Here is a 20601-nt window from a genome sequence, read left to right on the forward strand (position 1 = left end):
GGATTAATTCTAATTCCCTCCCTTAATCTAGACACTAGGTTTTTTTTTTTTTAAAACCAATGTAGCCTTACAGTGTATTGGCTTTTTTGGCAACCACATCTAATCAATGGTAATTTAAAGAGCATAATTATATTTTTTAGATGAATTCTTAATCCAGAATCCTATACTTGAATAATCGATTTTGTTTTAAACTCAAGCTCAGAAATTTTAGTTATCACCAACATTTCATCCTATTTGTTTCAATCTATTTCCCTTGGCTGCTATGATCTTTCAAGGTTCTTATTCTACCACCTATGAGGGTACTTAGCCCTTTAGTTTCTATCATTTGCAAATCTGATAAGCATGGCCTCTATGTTTTTAGCTAACTTGCTGGTAAAAATACCAAGCCAGATGAGAGCAAGTGAGAACCCTTCAAGGATTTCCTCTGGGTAAAAACTGATCACTATAAAAGCTGGGCTGTTCCAATAAAAACCAGTGTGTATTATTTAATTCCCATTTCTCCAACTTCACAAAAACATCCTAAGAATTTTGTTAAAGATCTTGTTATAATCAAGACATAGAGGCTAGGTTTCAAGAGTTCATAAACCAAAAGCAAAATAATGGTATACTCCACTATGGACGTTTGATTATAAGGGAAGATATCATCTTTCATAAAAGTAACGCTTCCTCTACACATGTGTGGTCTCAGGCATCTTTTATTTGATTCGTAACTGAAGTGCTATATAATGATTTTTGCTGGGACATACACTATAAGCCAATTAAGGCAAATAAAAGATTTTTTTTCAACATAAAACTCATATAAGGTCTACAGCTAAGATCTGCCTAGAGTTTATATATAGAGAAGCCATGTAGCTTGTTTCTTAGTACCAGGTTGAATCTGCTTCAGGATCAAATGTCTTATATACTAACATGAGATATATTTCGAAGTTAAAAGATAAAACTAGCTATATTTTGAAAAAATTATGAGTATAAATAAAGGTAACATATACTTGGTAAAACAGAATTTCTTAAGACCTCAAAGTCAATTTATTGGTATTTATTTAGGGTCCTTTATTTGTAAGGATAGAGAAAAGGGCTAGCTTAGCAGCCAAGGAAGTGGGAAAAAAAATTTCAACATCCCTTTGAAAAACAGAAATATATATAAATAGAAATAATTCAGGCTAAAGCAGGGAAGAATAAGTTTGAAGTTTATTAAACTCTGAAGTAAGCTTATGAAGATTTGTGGAATTGCTCTTCCTGGAGATATTTAATATGGAGCCAATTTCTACATAGTATTAGAAACAGTTTTGGTCTATCTTGGAGGCAAGGCATGGATTTACACAACTTTTGTAGCTGAACACAAAACTATAGCAAGGTGCCCCTAAAATTAGGGAACATCAGCAAAACATCACCCTGAACAACTATTAAATCAACAAGCAGCTATCATGCTAAGTACCATGGCATAAGAAATGTGTTGTGAAGTAGGTAGTGTAGCCTCAGAATTGACATATAGCTAGAAAATGCTATAACCTTATCAAATGTATTCCAATCTTTTTAACAGAAAAGCAGCAGCCAGCAAAGTCTACAAAAACAGAAGAAAAAAAGAAAAATCAGTGTTTATCCAGGACTGTTCAGAGTAAGAAGTGCTCTTATTGTGTACAGTTAGCTTCTACTTATTTGAGAGAAGCAACTCAAGATGAAGAGAAGTACTCTGTATGGTCCTGAATCCAGCAGCTCATTGGCCTTCCGATATCTCTTCATCTGCAACTACATAAGGGTACCTTTATACTTTTGATTCTAAGTTCTTTTAACTATTAATTTTCCATACCTGTATGAAGGCCTCCTTGAAAGAATTTCTCTTCGTTTTTGGGAATCGGTTACACTATCCACTGACTCCTGTGAATCTTCACTTTCTGCAATAGTTGAAATCTGAAAATAAAGAAGAACTTTATCTTGATAATCAAATTTAGTTCTCATAAAACTTTTATGAATTTTAAGAAAAAGTGAAATACAAAAGGACATATATAAACCTTATATATGCTTCAGTAGAAAAAAAATCAGTTTTTATGGGAGACAACCATACTATCCCTTTCCTCTCCCCTTTACTCATCCTACAGAAGTCAGAGGACCTAAAATTTTTTTGTCAAAACCAAACTTTTGAGAAAATTTTTTTGTCAAAACCAGCTTAATCTCTTTCAGGACTTCTTGTAATCAACCCTGATGTATCAATATTACTTGTCAGTTGTTTTCTTACAGTTGTTAGAACAAAACTACCAAGTAAAATAGTTTCCGACATGAAAGAAAGAATAAACAACTAAGTAACTGGCCATTAAGTCTAGTGACTATACAAATATTTTCCTTTAACTACTGGGTAAATAGTTTTGAATATATTTACAATTGTACAAGTAAGATCGGTGATCCTTCAACTATGTTCCAGATGGTTGTTCCTAGCAATTTTGGAAGAAGCCCTCTGCTACATATAGACACATTTCAAAGTTGGCATTCTACAATTTTTATTAAGCAAAACTTCAAGGTAAAGACCTGTGCATTTCTGGAAAAGTATCCTTGGATTGAGAAGTAATAAAGGTAAGTTGAATACAGATTTTACATGGGATAATAAGAGCAACTAGCATTTATTGAGAATTTACTATGTGCCAGGTGCTATGCTAAAGCATATACATATATTACATTACTTAGTACTCACTAATACTTACAGGAACATTACATGCTAGATAAGTACAATTATTATGTCCACTTTATAGATGGAAGAACTGAGGCACAAAGAGTTTAAGTAACTCACCCAAGTCACAAAGCTACGAAGTAGTGGAGTCACTGTCACACTTGACATCTCAGTTCTAGACATCCTTACCAGCATCAAAATCCTGTTGGTTCCAATCTCAAACCAGTTTTGTCAGAAGCAGCAACCCAGGAACGTCTTTAGACCATTTTTAGACTAGAAGTTCACTCATCTAGGCAAGCTCGTCTGTCAAATTTATACTGCCAAGTTTCTCTAGTCTAATTAGCAGGAGCCTCCTGCTCTTTCCTGAACTAGGTGAGCATGATGCTGTCAGAGTGAGAATTAGATTTAGCCAAGGCAAAAGGGTCTGTGTAGGTTAGCTCCCCCAACAAAATTTATGGCAATGGCAATAAGAATGAACACGTTTAGAGGAACTTGAGAAATCAAGTATGTGGTCTGAGCCTAAGGGTTCTGGACAGCAGGTACTCATTTTCACAGAGCTTTGTGATAGACACTCACTTTAAAATGAAATTTGCTAAATCTAGTAATGCTTTACAAAATATGTCTATAATAAAGTAATGTATGTGCCCCTCCAAACACTTTAAAGTATAAGCGGTATAGTCTTATAGACCTAAAAATTAACAGGTAACACTGAATGAATCCAGAAATGACAGATAAAAAGATGGACAATGCTGAATTTAGTCTGTGATTCTCTACAGAGTAATAATGCTATAGTTACTGCCAAAGGAGCACCCAGAACAATTTCCTACTAATCTGTAGCTGCTGTTAACTGGCCCACTCAGCATAGTCTCTGCACAGACTTTCTCATAGATGTAGAGTGATGAGTTGTGAAACAGCCTTAGCAGAGTCAGAATTTCGAGGAATAACAAGAAGACTGAACTCAAAGTGGACAGTATCCTGACAAGTGTTTACCCTCATTAATGCTTCTCAGAACCTTAGTTTCTCTATTGTTCTACCTTTTTTTTGCTTAACCCTCATTCTTACAACCTTCTTTTAAGGATACATAATGACTTAGGCACACTTTCCCAAGTTGAAAGCATTAAAACAACAATTTTAAAACATGCTACATAAACCACCCATAGGACAATTTTGAAATGAAATAAATTATCATTGCTTATTAAATATATGGCTCTTAATTTTTCCCCCAAACTCAATGGATCTATTGCTCCCAGTAGAACAAAAAGCCCCCCATTCCTCTGATCTGAAAGAATTTGTCAATTCATACAAAAGGAATTAACTTATCACTCTGTCGTGACTGCAACTTAAAAAAAATTGAAGTATGATTGTTGTACAATATTATGTTACAGGTGTACAGTACAGTGAGTCGCAATTTTTAAAGGCTATATTCCACTTACAGTTATTATAAAATATTGGCTATATTCCCTGTGTTGAACAATATATTCTTGTAGCTTATTTTATACATAATAGTTTGTACCTCTTAGTCCCCTACTCCTATATTGCCCCTTCCCGCAGGTAACCACCAGTTTGTTCTCTGTATCTGTGAGTCTTTTTCTTTTTTGTTATATTCACTAGTTTCTTGTATTATTAAGATTCCACATATCAGTGATATGTACTGCACCTTTTTAAATGTAAAGGGAATTCAGAACTATTCAATACTACATAATGAATGTAACATTTCCTCTTTGGGGGAATACTATCCAGAGAGAACTTAGAATTAGGAAGTCAACTCTTATGGACTATCTACCAAAAAGCTAAAAAAACCCCAACCCCACACCCCCAAAACCAAAAACAAATGAAAAAACAAGAAAACTCCAAAACCACTGAACGCACATTTCTAAGACCATTAAAAATCATGTCAAAAATCCTTTGATAATAAATAATAGTTTAATATATATTTACTAGGTTATTAAAAATAACCACATGAAAAATTATATCCCAATCGTAAGTATCACAGTCTACCATCACATTTCAACAATAGAGCCCCTTCCTCTGGTCCTCACCTCCTGTCACCTCTTACTAACCCCTTCCTGAGCTCCTTAAATAGGTCTTTAACCATGGCCACTTATATGTTAAGAAATTTTCAAAAAGCCAAACCACCACCTGTACATGTAAAGTTTTAGACCTCTATTTCTCTACTTTCTCTTAGTTTGTTAAAAACCCATATCTCCTGTTTATAAGGGGGGGAAAAAAGTCCTTTTTTTTTTTTTGCGGGCCTCTCACTGCTGTGGCCTCTCCCGCTGCGGAGCACAGGCTCCGGACGCGCAGGCTCAGCAGCCATGGCTCACGGGCCCAGCCGCTCCGCAGCATGTGGGATCCTCCCGGACCAGGGCACGAACCCGTGTCCCCTGCATCGGCAGGCGGACCCTCAACCACTGCGCCACCAGGGAAGCCCCAAAGTCCTATTTTGATGCTATTTGAAATTTCAAAATAAAATATACAGTGACTAGAACAAAATTTTAAAAATGGTTGTATTAGATGTTTTCTCAAACTATACATGGTCCCCTGGAAACTTAAGCACTTTTCTTGGGTAGAGTTCAGACTCAGGTTTAGGTACAGTTTTTTACTCACTAGATCAAGAAGTTTAATAAAAGTCTAAAGGAATAATCTCCAAACTCTTTTAATCTGCAGATCTCCCTTATAAAAAAAAATTTTATATAAGCATATATATTTGCAAGTTTTAAGTGTTATCTATATCATAAAACAAATTAATTTTTAAAGAGTTAGGATAAGTGTAAATATTAAAATACATCTGTAAATTTCTTAAAGATAAATCATTTAATATTTCATAACAGTGAGAATGATGTGCTTTAATATGATTAATTAAAAATCATTTAATATTTTATAACAGTGACTCAAAAATCTGATTCTAAGCTTGGACTTTCTGAAATGTGATTTAACATCTGCTATTGTTTAAAACAATCATTTTTCATTTTCATCTGTCAATTACACAAACTTTTGATGAGATTTACTATTATATTTTCATCTCCCTAGCTCTTGGTCAGTTATTATACGCTAATAAAAGGTTTTATATTTTAACAAATAAGTTCAACACCTACTGAAACTCTAGAAGACTTCTGAATAGTTTAGAAACTCTATTTCCAGAGTTTTGAAGTATATAGATTTGAGTTTTTAGGTGACAAATTTACACTGTTTGCAGGTTAAAAAAAAAAAAAAGTATGGGAACATTTCCAAACTTCTATATTCAAAATACTCTGTCCACAGCACAAGTTTCTTTCAAAATGCAGTTATTCTCTCATGCATTGTTAAAATGCCACTTTCTCTCAGAAAGGATAGTTTAAAGGAATTTGTTTTTTTCAAAAATATGTTAGGTAACATATCCCTTGCAAGTCATCCCTTGCTTGCCATTGTTAAAAAGATCGGAAACTTTGGAATACTTGTCTTATGTAAAAAGCAAACAAGTAACTCATCCTTAATGTTAAGCAACTCAAGTACTTTGCTATATGATAACCACTGAATCTCTATCTTGCACAAAAGATTTTTATTGTTGTTCCCATCACATCATGAAGTACTGTAACGACTGTATGAGAAAGTTCATCTCCAACCGCTATCCCTCTTGCTCACTCTATTCAGGCCACTTCTTCTTGCTATTCTTTGGTACATAAAGCATACTCTCACTTCTGAGCCTTTGGACTTGCTTTCATTATTTGTATGGCTTAGCCTCCTTCACTAGTTTATAGTTTCACTGCTCATCGTGTTCCCTGACCACCCTACATAAAATAAAACACCCTTCCCTCCACATCATTCTCTATCCCTTTCTCCTGCTTTAATCATCTTCCCAGCACTTAATCCTCACCTGACCCATTTTATTTTTTCATTGTCTCTCTTCCCTCAAATGTGATCTTCATGAGAATAGAGAAGTATTATTTGTTCACTGCTGTCTTTCATAGCACCTAGAACAGTGACTGGCACATAGCATGTGACCAATAAAAACTTACTGAAGAAATGAATGTATTAAAAATGCATCCAAAACTGACAAATGAAAAGTGAGGATGCCACTGTTAACTTCTATACATTTGTGCTAGTCCCATTATTTTTGTGGGAATTCTTACATAATCTGTGAGATTTGATGTATACATATACATAAGGATAACGTTAGGGCACCAATGTCAAGCCATACATGAAATATTAGTACAGTTTAGTTTCTAATACTCTGAGATGAAAAAAGATAAACAGAAGTCTTATTCTCACATCAAGAGAAATGTACCTTGTATATTTTGGAAATGCTGTTCTAGAATACTAGTATTCTTCCATCGAGAAGTTTGAGGAATCACCTCTCTCCTTGTTTGATCACCTCTTCTGATATAAACCACTTCCTACTTATTAATGCTAATCATTGTTAACCAGCTGACATTACCATTGAAGTTTAATAGCTTCTCTATGGTTTAGGGCCTCTAAAGAAAAAAATACTATTTATGTTTCTGTTTGTAGAATTCAGGCTTTTAATTATAAGCACAGCTCACTTTGATGGAAAAATGTATTTTTGAAAAGATGAATACACATTTCTATAAAGTTAATGGTCATATAACCCCAGGTCCAAATTATTATTATTATCCTTACCACAAAGTAAAGACTAAAATTAAGAATATAATCAACAATTAAGCATCATATATGAAAACCAATGTTTGTAATCTTAGCAAATTTTGTGAAAATTTTTGTGTGTTCTTTATAGAAAGACCTCCCACTGTAAGTGAAAAAGAAGAAGTAAAGGTTAATGTGAGGTCTGGAATCTAGGTCTCCTGACTAGCAGGTCAGGTTCTTTCCACTATTATCAAGAGGAAGATAAGAGCAGGGAATTAGTAATGGCATACATAGTATGAACAACAGTTAGGAAGCATTCAATGAAATAAAAACTGAGGCACAGGATAGGAGACTATTGTTCAGTCAGTGTGGTTCCATAGAAAAATCAAATTCTTCAGTCTTTACCTGGACTATACTGTCTCCTACTCAGTAACAACAAATTCCATTCCCAATATCTTTCAGTATGGAAATGCAGAGAACTTGATGATTTTTTATCAAAATATTCTTTATTTCTTTCTCCACCCCCCTCCCCACCGCCCTGCCTGAAATGTCCAAGCAAACCAAAGGCACAGGGACAGAATGGAGCAGAGGTGGGTAACAGTGGCTCAATGACTCAACAGTATGACATGGCTGACAAAATCTGGACTTCTCCCCTCTCCAAGTATCAGTCAATCTGGCTACTAAACTCAAGGAAAACACAACAGTTCTCACCCACAAGAAGACAACAAGGATGGTGAAGAGGAATCCAAGCTATGTCATATATAAATGGCTGAAGAAAAACAGGCATTTACTTAGTCTGGACATTTTTTTTTAAATGGGAAGGATGTGGAAGATGGGGAAAAGGAAGCAGCCCAATAGAAAAAGGAGTTAAATTTGTTTAACTAGTTTCCGAGAATAGAATTCGGACCACTAGGTAGTTTTAGAAAGATATTCTGGTTCACCACAGGGAAGAGTATTTTAGCAATTACCCCCAATTATAAATCAGTTACCTCTGGAGATAGAGCTTCCTTTCTCTGAAAGTGTTCAAGTAAAGCTGGACTGCCATTTGGAGGAGGAGAGGAGGATATTATATAGGGAAATTAAGCAGCAGACTAAGGGCTGGGTAGGTAACAAGTTTGGCCTAGACCTAGAAGATCTCTTAAGATTTTTATTCAAACCTTGAGTTCTATGTTTATAGAGAGGGACAAAGATATAAAGAATAATTTCTCACCTTCCTTTCTAAAAATAGTTCTCTCCAAATCTAGGACCTAGGACTCACCTGAGTTCCGGAGAAAAGTCTTTTTAAGTCCTTACAGGAAGACTGTGAAGCAAAAAATATGAAATGGGAGGCTGGGGTTATGGCCTACTTGAATGAACGTTCAAGTCTTTTTTTTTTCCCCAACAAGCTCATCGAAAAGATGTATACTGCCCTAGATTCCCTACAGTTAAGTAGAGGTTTACACGCCTTTATTCCCTTTGGATCCAAACCAAAGGAACAATCTTTCCAAAGAATAAGATAACATGCATGGAAAAAAATCCCTGATTCTTAAAGTGCACTTTCTGAATATATCATTTAAAAGTTATATACTCTAACTTAGAATCCTAAACATAGCTGGTTTTCTCTACATTCAAATAATATCTTAGGTAAGGTTATTAATTTTTGACAAGGGTTATTTTTTCCAATTGCATGTTTAGAAAATAATTACAAAGTTATTATTTTTGTATCTTAATTTTCCCTGAGGTACATCAGCCTTACAGTCTCGCCCAACATTTCCACTTTATCCCATATACTTTATGATTTTTCCCATTCAATTCTTTTCCTTTCTTAGTTTAAGAAAAAGTTTTTTCTTATATGTCTGTTCTTGTGTATATATGTTCCTATACTTAAGGTGACTATACAGATGCAGCATATTCCATAATTACTGTAAAGTAAAATAAACTCTGAACTAGATATGTTCCTATTTTCATAATGAAAGGAGAGAGATATGACTATAAACAACAGTTATGAAAGTAGATGCAGAACTTTTTATACACATACCTGAACTGTCTGGACTTGTGGAGACTGAATAACTGATGGCTGGGCCGCCTGAATAACTCCATGGACTTGAACTGTCTGCCCATTGGGTAGCTGTACTAAAGTTACGGTGGGAGCAGATGATGTTGCATGAGCTGCTGGCATAGATACCTATGGTGTTGAACATGGAAAAAAATTACCATCACAGATACCTCCTAGGGAGTACTCATGTTTAGTAAGAAACAACTTTTTGGCAGCAAAAGGATGACCCTCCTGCTAGGTTAAGTATTCCATTGGTGTGAAAGAAACTAATCATTAAACTTAATATTCTTTTTGAAGACTACAAATGCTTCCCATGCCCCCTACTTTTAAACTCCTCCCAAATGACAAAACCCAAAAAACTATTTTAATGTAATATCAAAATATATAACACAGACTTCCTTTGAACACTAAATACCACTTTATTTGTATAGTGCCTTACATTTTCCCACCTGCTTTCATGTTCAGTTTCTCATTTTGCCCTTCGAAGAAATCAGACTGGTTAGAATAAGGGTTGTCTCCATTTTAGAGACAGAAATATGAAGTGCTCAAAGAGATTAAGTCACTTACCCAAGGTCAAGAGATATGCTAGCTTTGAAGAAACGTTAAGTCTTCAGACTATCATGTGTTAAATAACCCATGTTCTAAAACATAACTGTTCCCAAACTTGGGCAAAACTTAGCTACTAAATCTAGGACAAATACGTATCTTACAGTATACAGCATATTTTTCTCTTGTAAACTAATTACAAGTATGCCTTTCATTAATGAGAAAGTGTTAATAGATATTATAAACTGAAAATTTCTATCCCCACCCCACCCACTGAACTGATAATAATTGATATTTTAAGGATTTATTTTCCTCTTGAAGAAATAAGGGAGCAGAACTGAAAATATGAGAAACCAGTTTTCTCCTGAGGCACAAAGAAGGCAAATTTAATGACTCAATACCCAGGTTAAAAGGGTTCTTAAGTCATACATGTCTATCAGATGGTATTTACTGTTTCTGTGCTTGAATGCGTTTGGGGGTAGCAATTTTATTTGTTCATTTGGTAAACAGTTATTGGGGATATGTGTGTCAGAAACAATGTTAGAACTGAAACTACAGAAATGAGAAAGACATAGGTCCCTGCCCTTAAAGAAATTATTAAGGCATGTGTATGAAGGAATGGGGAAAAGAACACAAATAAATATAATTCAGTGAAGTAGTGAGGTTTGCAAAGAGAAGAATGGACACACTGAGGAAAGCTACCCCGCCCCACCCAAGAGGAGGGGAGGCTACCAGGGAAGCATGTGAATTTGAAATAAAGAATACAAGTAAGGCACGTTATTATGATTTGCAGGGGGAGGCACAGAATTCCAGGCGGAGGGTAGCAATGGCAAAAGCAAAGAGAAACAGCAGTGTCTGTAAATGGCAAAGAGGGATGACCAGCAGCCAGCACTACTGGAGCACATAAGTGTGTTACTATATGATGTAGGAAGTGTGGAAAGATGGAATAACAGAGGTAGGCAGAGGCCAGATGGGCTAGTCATGAAAAATCTTACATATGTTATGCTAAAGAACTTGCATTTTACCGTGAGATTGGGAAAAGCACTGAAGGGCTTCTGAACTCCTGAATATCATGGTGAGGCTTGCATTTCAGACAGATCACTTTACTTTAGTGGCAGTGTGAAAGACACTTATCTCAGAGGAAAAAAAAAGTGGAGGTGAGACCAACTGAGAAAGTCTATATATAGTAGTAGGGTGAGATGATAAAAGCCAGAAATTAGGCGTAAGTTGTGGTAGGAATGGGAATGAGAGAAGTGATTTAATGAAAATTCAGGAGACAAACCAGAAAGGGCTTTATGAATGACTGATTGAAGGAGGTGAGACAGAAATCAAAGACGACCCACACATTTCATGTTTGGGTGAGAATTAGTAGACTATGCCATAAAGAGAGAGAACACAGGAAACTTATGGGTGGTTGGGGCAGTGGTGGAAGATGATGGAATTGATATGATATCTGAATTTGTAGAGATGTTTAGCAGGCAGTTAAATATTTGACTATGAAGCTTGGGGGAGATACCTACTGAAGGTAGAGGCTAAAACCATGAGCTTCTCCTTTGGACAGTTAGGAAGGCCTTCCTTATCAATCGTTTTTCTGGCTCCTATACATCTTACTGAGTTTTACCTCGTTCTCAGAATGTGGTCCATGGACGACCTCCATTAGAGTTACGTAGGGTACCTGTTTATAAAGTCAGAATCTTGATGAACCCAAGGACACTTTCACCTTCGCCAAAGTTTGAGAACCAAAACCATAATTTATTTAGAGTATCCCATCTCAATGGAAAGCTCTTCTAATATTTGAAGCAATTAGTACGTCCTCTTCTCTGAGTATTCTCTAGGGTAAATATAACAAGCTCACTCAACAAATAAGCCCTTTTCTACCCTAATTATTCTACATAATGGCTACTCTCATTGTAAGTTTATAAAATACAGATACACCAAAAAAGGAAAAATTGCTTATATTCTTACCACTCAGAGCTAATCACTTAATATTTTTGCTGTAGATATAGGTGTTTTAAAAGATGCATATATACACTCAATTTTCATTAACACTATCACAGAATCTACTTTATCTTTCAAATCCATTCTAAATATCTCTTCATACAATTAATAGTATTCTTTAATGGTAAAGAATGGTATAATGGTAAAAATTACATAATCTGTTTAATAAATCCCAACAAATTATTGGAATTAAATTATTAGTAATAATTGATTAAACAATAATCAAATCATTAACTTAATATTAAATTATTGAATATACAAAAAATTATTATTGACTATTTAGGTTTTCAAATTTGCCTATTACAAGAAAGTTATTTTACAACAAAATTGCAACGATCATCCTTTTACCCAACTCTTTACTTAAAACCATCCATAAAAGTTAACATTCCCATACTCAAAACCAACATTGTTTTTTTTCCACTTAAAAAAAAAATCTCTGTAAATTCTAAAAGTAAAATGAGGCATTTCATTATTGTTTTAGGTTGATTTTCTTCCTTTACTAGTTAGGCTGAATTTGTTTTTTACTGTTCATTGATCAAATCACAATGGTCTTGGACTTGACAATTTTACTATATATTTCTAGTATTAAAGACTGACAAGCAAAAAATAACTGGTATCAGAATTGCGAGAAATAATGTCAAAAATGTATAATATATGTGTTAAGAACTTGGATGAGCAAGTGCAAAACACTCTGTAGTTAGTTATTAAAAAGAACAACAACAAAAAATATAAATGGGAACAGACACTAGCTTTCCTAAAACTCAAATATCATGTCATTCCACTTATCAGTGATTATATGCAAATTGAACATGTGCATATAATTTTGTTCTTTCTTGAATTTCCAATTAAGCTTCATGACACTGATTTTGTTTTTATAGGCATAATCACACCAGCAGAGAAGAATGGGAAAGGAGATAACAGTAAGAGTTTTGGAGGCTGGAAATGGATGAATGGTAATGAATTTGGAAAACCTCAGAAGGCCAACTCATGAGGTGGAGGCAGGGACAGACTGATTTCTGCCACAAAGTCCTTAAGAGGCTCAGGATCTAAGGCAGCCCAGAAGGTAGAGTGAAAGGAGAAGCTGAAAATAAGGAAGGCTGATTGAAGGTCTTTGAAAAGCAATTGGATCCTCTCTTCAACTCTCTGTGGAAGAATAACTAATCTATACCCTATGCTGACAGAAAAATGGAGGTTTATTTTCTGGATAGAAGGTTCCTTGACTGCCTAACACCAGGCACTGCTGAGGTGGGGTACTAAGTCCCAGTCCTCTTCCCTCGTCTGGCTCAAAGGTCTTTACCTATAAGCAGATTAGTAAACCTTTTCTCTGCCAACCTGACCAACACTGAAGGGAGAAGAAAAGACTTAAGAGATAATGACAGTAGGATGCCACAATCATCTTACCGTGAAGCTCACAACTCATAGATGTTAGGCCCCAAACAGATCCACAGAACTTCCAATACAGGTTTTTGGTTCCCTACTTTCAAATGTAGGCAGAAAACCTCGAGTTATGAAATATTCAAGGAAATCTTCTGATAGGAAAGATGGTGACCAAAACAGATAGAAGGGAGAAAAGGTACATAGAAGAAAATCTACGTGGAGAGAAGAAAACTTAAAACTTAATTAATATTATCAGAGGTAAGAGAAAATACTGCCTTTGTGAAACATAAAGAACATGCTATTAAAACACAAAAGGACTATTCAGAAACAAAGGGAACTCTTGGAAACATGACAGCAGAAATAAAAAAAATCTGACAGATGGGTTGAAATGTGAAGTTGAGAAAATCTCCCAGAAAGACAAAGAGACAGAAAACAGGAGAGAAAAGATGAGAAAATCAGAGAAACAGTCCTATAGGTATAATATCTGGATCACAAGAATCCTAGAGAGAAAAAAGAAGAAAAAAAAAATCATCAACCAAATAAAGAAATTGCCCAGAACTGAAGACCCGAGATTCCACTAAAAAAAAAAAAGCCCACTGAATACAACTGCACAATGGATGAAAACTGATACAAACCAAGGCCTTGATGATGAAATACTGAAGCACTGCAGAGATTTTTACAAGATAACAGAGATACAAAGTAAGAAATGGATTTAGTCTTTTCAAACAGAAACACTAGAAGTTGACTGTGGATCAATGCCTTCAAAATTTGAAAGAAAAATGATTTCTTTACCTAGTCAAACTTGCTCAAGGGACCACTGGAAACAAAAACTCCACAAGAGAAAGACAGTAGGAAGAAAGGAATTTCCAGGATGACATTATATAGTGGACGTGGAGGATAACCAGACCAGAAAATGATGTCCCAAGAGATAGATATGTTGAAGGTTGTCACCACCAAGATCCCTGCTGGTATTATATCTTCTTTTTACCAGAGGGCTGAATGTTTGGATGAGCCCAGATTCTTATCTGTGCACATTTGCCTTGACCATGTGCTAATGAAGTCCTGATGCTCTTACCTTTATTCCTGCACCTGCTTCATCTTGAGTACTTTTACTTCATCCCTAAATGTATTCTGCTTTGCCTTACACCTGAGGGCTGGAGGTGGGTCCAGGTGATCTTAGGAGAAAACACAAAGCAGCCCACCGCTTCTGACTACTTTCCTGCTGGAGGTCTAGTATTTGGCCCATATTTTAGCTCAGTGTGGTAACCACCTGTGGTTAGCCCTCTGTATCCCAAGACCCATTCTTGCTCATGACTCCTCTAGGAGAGGTTTTAAACTCTTTGGGAAGCTGAAGCTCAACATACCAGAGCCTTGGCTAGGATTATTTTCCTTTGGGAGCTTTCATCTGAAAGAGGCAATATCACATTTTCTTACCTAGCAGGTTATTGTTTGCTATTTGGTTTTTATATTAACCACCTTTCTCACTCATATGTATGCCAACAATTGTTAATAAAACATCTGAGAAAAAATACACAAGAACAAAAATGAGAATATAACCTTAGAATGCTTAAGACAAAGACAAAATGAAAGAATCATGAATCATATTTAAAATATACAGGGACAAAAACTACTATCATCCTTGAAATTTACTTATGTGTCAATTTATTTGCTTATCCTATTTTTTAGTTTAAGCACATGTAAATTTAGCCTTTCAGATTATCTGCATTCCCATGCTCCCAAATAAATCTGTATGACATGAAAAAAAGCAGTTATCATACTAGGTTTTCTTCCTTTGTTTAAGAGACAATCTACCCATCAGTTTAAATGTAATTATTTCTGAATCATGTCACTACAAATAGTGTGTTAGTGTTTAACAATACATTTTTGTTATGTTACTGAATCAATACTACCATTTCTAAAATTAGGCTAATACTAAATAAATAGGAATTTTGATATTCTAAGAATGTTTCTGCTGATTTTATGTATATCTCTGTAATAAAAACTAAGTTCTCTTGTTTAAAACATATTCCTCTTAGAAGAGACAACTTGGAATCTCTCCATGTATTTTATACCTGGGCTAATGTGGCAATCTGTGGCTGGGCTTGAACTGTCATTTGCTGGCTTTCAGCTTCTGTTACAGCTGCATCTCCACTCTGCTGGTTCTCTGCTCCAGATTCCATGGTCATTTAGTTACCTACAATAATATGGAAGAGTGTTACAAGCACTACAGTGCTTTGTGCTTTTGTGGTTTTAAAGGCAATTTTCAAGTTGTAAATAAGTATATGTGGTGGTTAGGTTAGCAGATGCACTCAGAAATCTAGTTAAACTATAATGTAGTTGAATTACTGTCAGACTTGTCCAAATATGCTGAGCTATAAAAGTTCTAGACTTTTCAAAAAAGAAAAAACTTTTTCCTTTGCCATTTCTTCCCAATTACTCCATCTAGTATAGAAGACGGGATTCCTCTCTTCTGTGAATCTTCCCAACTAACAAGGGGAGGAAGGGCAGTGGCAAAATTATAATTTTTTCAAAAATGTATCAATGAGGTAAGGAGGGAGGGTAGAGAGTAGAAGTGAGTTGATGACAGGGTCTATGAGATACTGGCTTCAAGGTACCGCCTATATGGGTATTCCCTCCTATTATAGGGAAGAAACAGAAGAATTATAAGCTACTTCCTCAGGAAATTATTGGTGGTAGGACAAAATAGCCCAAGTTTCAACAGCCCAAGTTATGGGGTATCAAGGTAGAAAGGTGGGATTAATAGACACAGTCAGACCTCAAACACTGAAAAGGTTACTTTGTGTTCTGACTCCTTACCCTATATATAGGTGCAACATTACACATATGTACGCGCACACACACACACACACACAATAAAACACCTTTTACAATTTTAACTGCAAAATTCTGGATAAGTTAATCAAGGCTGATCTTTCTTACTTTTTGGAACCTGCTTTGCTAAGTTTACTATATTTCTTAGATCTGGCACTGGATGACAGCAAAAGTGAAGAGAAATTCCTAGCAGCAGTAGCTGCTACCTTGAGGTTAGGGAAATTGATTATATATAGCAGATATAACTGGGAAAGCAACTGTGTCTAAAGGAGTCACAATAAAAGGGATTACTTCTTATTTGTGTACTACTGTTATTATTCAGTGCCTAGCATATTACCTGTCAAAAATAAATGTAATAGTGAGGACTACCTATGGTAATTCCATAAACAACACAAGAACTCCAATGATTTTCCAGAATGTATTACATTTATTTCATAACTCCGACATCAAAATAGTCACTGATCCTTATGTGATTATTACATGCCATCAGAATGTATCACATGCTAACATTTTGCCATCATTCACAGGATTCTATAAAAAGAAAGTGTTTTTACAAGTGACAGTTAAAAATGAAAATATCTCTGTAAAAATGAATATAAATAATGTAGAGATACAGAAGCCACAAAACAGATGACAAAGGAAAAGATCAGCAGACTTGACTACATAATTATTTAAAACATTAATATGACAAAAGCCACCAAGACAAGTACACAAGGAGAAAATATCTGCTACATAAAATATCTGCTACAAAATCAACACAATAACATCTAGAATACAGAGAAACTACTAATTCAGTACGAAACTCTTATTATTGGCTAGTTCACATAGATATATGTTTCAAGGATGGATTTTTTTTTAATAGCAGAAAACTGGAAACAAGTATCCATCATTAAGGAGGACCATTAAAAAATTAAAGCAATAAAAAATAATGAAGTCTATCTATAATGTAATGACACATAAAGCTTTCCAAGACAGACTGAGTGAAATGGCAAGTTATGAATATACTATAAAGTAGAAGCCCATTTATGTTAAAAACAAGTAAAACAAATTGTTGTAAAGGTGTATGCATGAAAAAGGTATGGGAAGTTACAACTGAATCATAGTAAGTGTGGTAGCTCTGAAGAGAGAAAGATTTGATAGAATGGTATAGGATGATTTTCACCTTTTACTTTTTATATATTTTAGTACTTTACTTTTATTTTTCTTTCTTTCCATAAGCATGGATTCAGGATTACCTGCATGATTAAAGAAATTTTAATACTAGAAATGACGGATAACATTTTGAAACTCTGAACCAAAAGCTTTACTTCAGTCATGATTTTGAGATATCTGCTAAAATTTTTTAAATCTGATACTTTTTATACGAAATTAGTATTTTTGTTTAAGATTCACCTAAACTGTTTACCCTACATTTCCAAAGAGTAAAAATAACTATTTAAAAAAATTATCAAATAACTTTATTACCCTCTGTGATAATTCATTGAATTGTACACTTAAAACCTGTGCTCTTTTAAACTAAAAAATTTAAGAAAGACATCAAAAATAACAGAAAGCAACATCAACAGCAAAATAGTTTATGTATACTAAATACTGTCCATACTTTTGCTCTGGAAGAAAATGGCACATAAAAGCAAAAAACCTAATCTTAGTAACAATAAAATAAGTAAATGAATCCATTTGAGGACAGTACTGGGTCAAGCTAAGTAAGAGCAGAAACCTGCAAACTTTTCTCTATCTTCTCCCTAAGTCATCAATTTAGTGATAATGAGAAGATAAATACAAATTTATCATCATAATACTTCCTTTGTAGAGAGAGGATATGCAACCATTTTTGAAAGACTTTAGTCGAAGCCACATTTTTTTTTTAACCTACGCTGTCATCCATATAGTTTCACTCCACCATTTGATTAAAAGTAATCCAAAGCACAGATCTTTTGTTTTTGTTTGCTTTTCAGTATGTCAGGGCTACTTAATTTTTTTTTGACATATAAGGTATAGGGTATCATTACATCTTTTTGTTTCAAAAAATAAAATATTTATGACTCTATAATAATAAAACAATAAAACCATTAGCTAACATAAGTAATTACAGCTACAAGGATACATTCAAAATAGGAATGTGATTTGCATCCTTCTTCCCTCCCCAACTAGATAATATTCTTTTTACTTATTTTTGACTTTCTTCTAAAAACAAAGTGTGGTATTTCCGATGGTTAGCATCCCCCATGTAAATAAACTGCCAGTGTTTTATTATCATTTCATTCAGGTAGACTACCAATCCTTTTTCAAGGTGGGGGACGGCCTTCTTAATTAGTTTGAGTAGGTATCAACCACTTGGGCAACAGTACAATTACTGTCTTTCATCAGATAATTCAGGCCTTCCTCAAAGTACAGGTGACAATTACTTACAGAAAAACAATTTGTTTTAGGTAAGAAATTCAAACGACTCAACTAAAACAGAAACTATTCTTTTGGTTTTCACCTTGAGGGTACTGAAACAGCAGTCTCCAACTAAACTAGCATTTAACGCGAGCACATTAATTATGACTTTGAAAGCTTTTACTCTTTTTTTGTTTGTATCTTCAGGTGGAGAGAGAAGAGATGCTATGGTATGATGTGTACAGTCTTCAATTTTTCTATTAACCCAGGAGCAGTCTTAGCCAGCAGAGCAGTATTTCAGACACAGGATTAGTTACTAGACCCAATATGTAGGTTTCCAAAATTACTCAAGAAAGGAGATTCCTAATTCATTACACAAATGAATGCTTTCTGAGAGTGCAAAAACAAAGAAAGACTGAATACTACTGTAAAATTTAAAAAAGATCAGGTACATATGAACTCAGAGGGAATGTTGTACAAATATTGGACCTGGAACATTAGAAACAATGAATCTTAGAAATCATGAAAAATCTAGTCTTGACAGTTTTGTCAAGAATTCTTAAGAATTCTTCCAATAATTCTGAATTCTAAAATGTATTTGGGATTGATATTTAAGATTTAGGTATTTTCATGAATTTGTCCCTAAAAATTTACATAATTCTTTGAAAACTATGAACTTAAATTAAAGCAAATTTCAAAATAGTGTCACTCCTAAAAAAAACAAAATTTAAAAAATAAATTCACAAAGACATATGCCATTTTGGGACTTCCCTGGTGGCACAGTGGTTAAGAATCTGCCTGCCAATGCAGGTGACATGGGTTTGAACCCTGGTCCGGGAAGATCCCACATGCTGTGGAGCAGCTAAGCCCATGCGCCACAACTATTGAGCCTGCGCTCTAGAGCGCGCGAGCCACAACTACTGAGCCCGTGTGTCACAACTACTGAAGCCTGTGCACCTAGAGCCCATGCTCTGCAACAAAGAGAAGCCACCGCAATGAGAAGCCCGTGCACCACAACGAAGAGAAGCCCCTGCTCGCTGAAACTAGAGAAAGCATGCACAGCAACGAAGACCCAACAGCAGCCAAAAAAAAAGATACATGCCATTTTGCTACAATGGTCTTCAGAGTTCTAACTCGTAACACGAAAAATAAAAAGGGAGTGATCCTGCAGTATTATGCACCCAATCTTGAGCAAAACAAAGAATGCTGTTCTAAGTAGTTGGGAAAGAGCCTAACATTTGGTGGAAAGCTGGATCTGTCACCAAGTGGTCTTTGGACAAGTTAAGCTTTTTGTGTTCCAGTTTCCTCATCTGAAAACAAGAGAGATGAATTAAAAGATCTCTCCCAATTTTAAGTGCTCTGATCTTAGGAACTGACAACAGAAGATGTATGCACACACACACATAATTATGCAGACCAATTAATAAAATAATACATTATTTCCTTTTAGTACATGGTTCATAGTAAAGAAAACAGACTAAGAATAGGTCACCTAGCCTCTCAATCTTGGGCAAATATAAAAAAATTACTATTCACATATATTACAATATATAAAATTTATCAAACAGTTTAATAGTCCCTTTTCTTAATTTTCAAAGAGGATAAAGCAGCATTTTCTTTCCATCCTAGAAAGCTCAAGGAATTTATCTAAGACTGTATCACTTTTGTACCTTTATAAAGGTACCATTAGCTAACATTTAGATGTTTAAAAGTTTAAAAATATTTAAAAGTTAAAAAGATATTTAAAAGTTTAAAATATAGTTTAGATAAACATCCCAATAAAGTGTCAAATGACTACTTCCATGATATTTAAAAGGAGGGTATGCTGCAATAGTCGAGAGTGCTGGAATGCCAAAGAAACACTAGAGACAAATACAGTATTGATAAATTTGGGGATTTATTTTCTGATAAGAAAAGTGGTATAAGCAAAGGCTTAAATTATAGTAGGCCTTTAGAGAAATGGGTGAGTCAGTGGCTGGTGCCTGATCTTGCATAGAAGCAAGGATAAAAGATAAGGAAAGAATGGTCATTCCAAGCCAGTCAGCAACTACTAGGGCAAAATGAGAATATGAGAATGATGTCTCTTAAAGTAAGTCATTGGGTTTAGAATTTTTATGTTGCAATGTATTTTACTTCTACTTTGTATAGCAATATATCCTGAGGTAATTCACCACAAGTGAATAACTCACTTTTCCAA

At 34.8% G+C, this 20601-nt stretch overlaps 2 protein-coding genes across 7 annotated transcripts in view; one reads left to right on the plus strand and one right to left on the minus strand.

The window, feature by feature from the left end:
- METTL21A (methyltransferase 21A, HSPA lysine) overlaps positions 1 to 15036 on the plus strand; it is a 57660-nt gene extending 42624 nt beyond the window's left edge. Inside the window, exons 4-6 of one of the 3 annotated variants that reach the window (XR_009533166.1) lie at positions 1541 to 1756; positions 2417 to 2565; positions 12695 to 15036. Coding sequence is in view for 1 of the 3 variants with exons in the window: in XM_060106235.1 (XP_059962218.1) it covers positions 1541 to 1704 (164 nt within the window). In the remaining 2 variants the exon portion in view is untranslated. Of the gene's footprint in view, positions 1 to 1540; positions 2392 to 2416; positions 2566 to 12694 lie in introns of those variants that run through there. The other 2 variants (XR_009533167.1, XM_060106235.1) reach the window with 2 other exon arrangements.
- CREB1 (cAMP responsive element binding protein 1) overlaps positions 1 to 20601 on the minus strand; it is a 57348-nt gene that overhangs the window by 23312 nt on the left and 13435 nt on the right. For 3 of the 4 annotated variants that reach the window (XR_009533165.1, XM_060106228.1, XM_060106227.1), the window contains exons 2-5: positions 15266 to 15387; positions 9255 to 9401; positions 8496 to 8537; positions 1808 to 1908 (exon numbers count right to left, since the gene is read on the minus strand). Coding sequence is in view for 3 of the 4 variants with exons in the window: in XM_060106228.1 (XP_059962211.1) it covers positions 1808 to 1908; positions 8496 to 8537; positions 9255 to 9401; positions 15266 to 15379 (404 nt within the window). In the remaining variant the exon portion in view is untranslated. The remainder of the gene's footprint in view (positions 1 to 1807; positions 1909 to 8495; positions 8538 to 9254; positions 9402 to 15265; positions 15388 to 20601) is intronic. The other variant, XM_060106229.1, reaches the window with a different exon arrangement.

Source organism: Mesoplodon densirostris, chromosome 8, assembly GCF_025265405.1.
Source record: "Mesoplodon densirostris isolate mMesDen1 chromosome 8, mMesDen1 primary haplotype, whole genome shotgun sequence".
In the NCBI taxonomy this organism is placed as follows: Eukaryota; Metazoa; Chordata; class Mammalia; order Artiodactyla; family Ziphiidae; genus Mesoplodon; species Mesoplodon densirostris.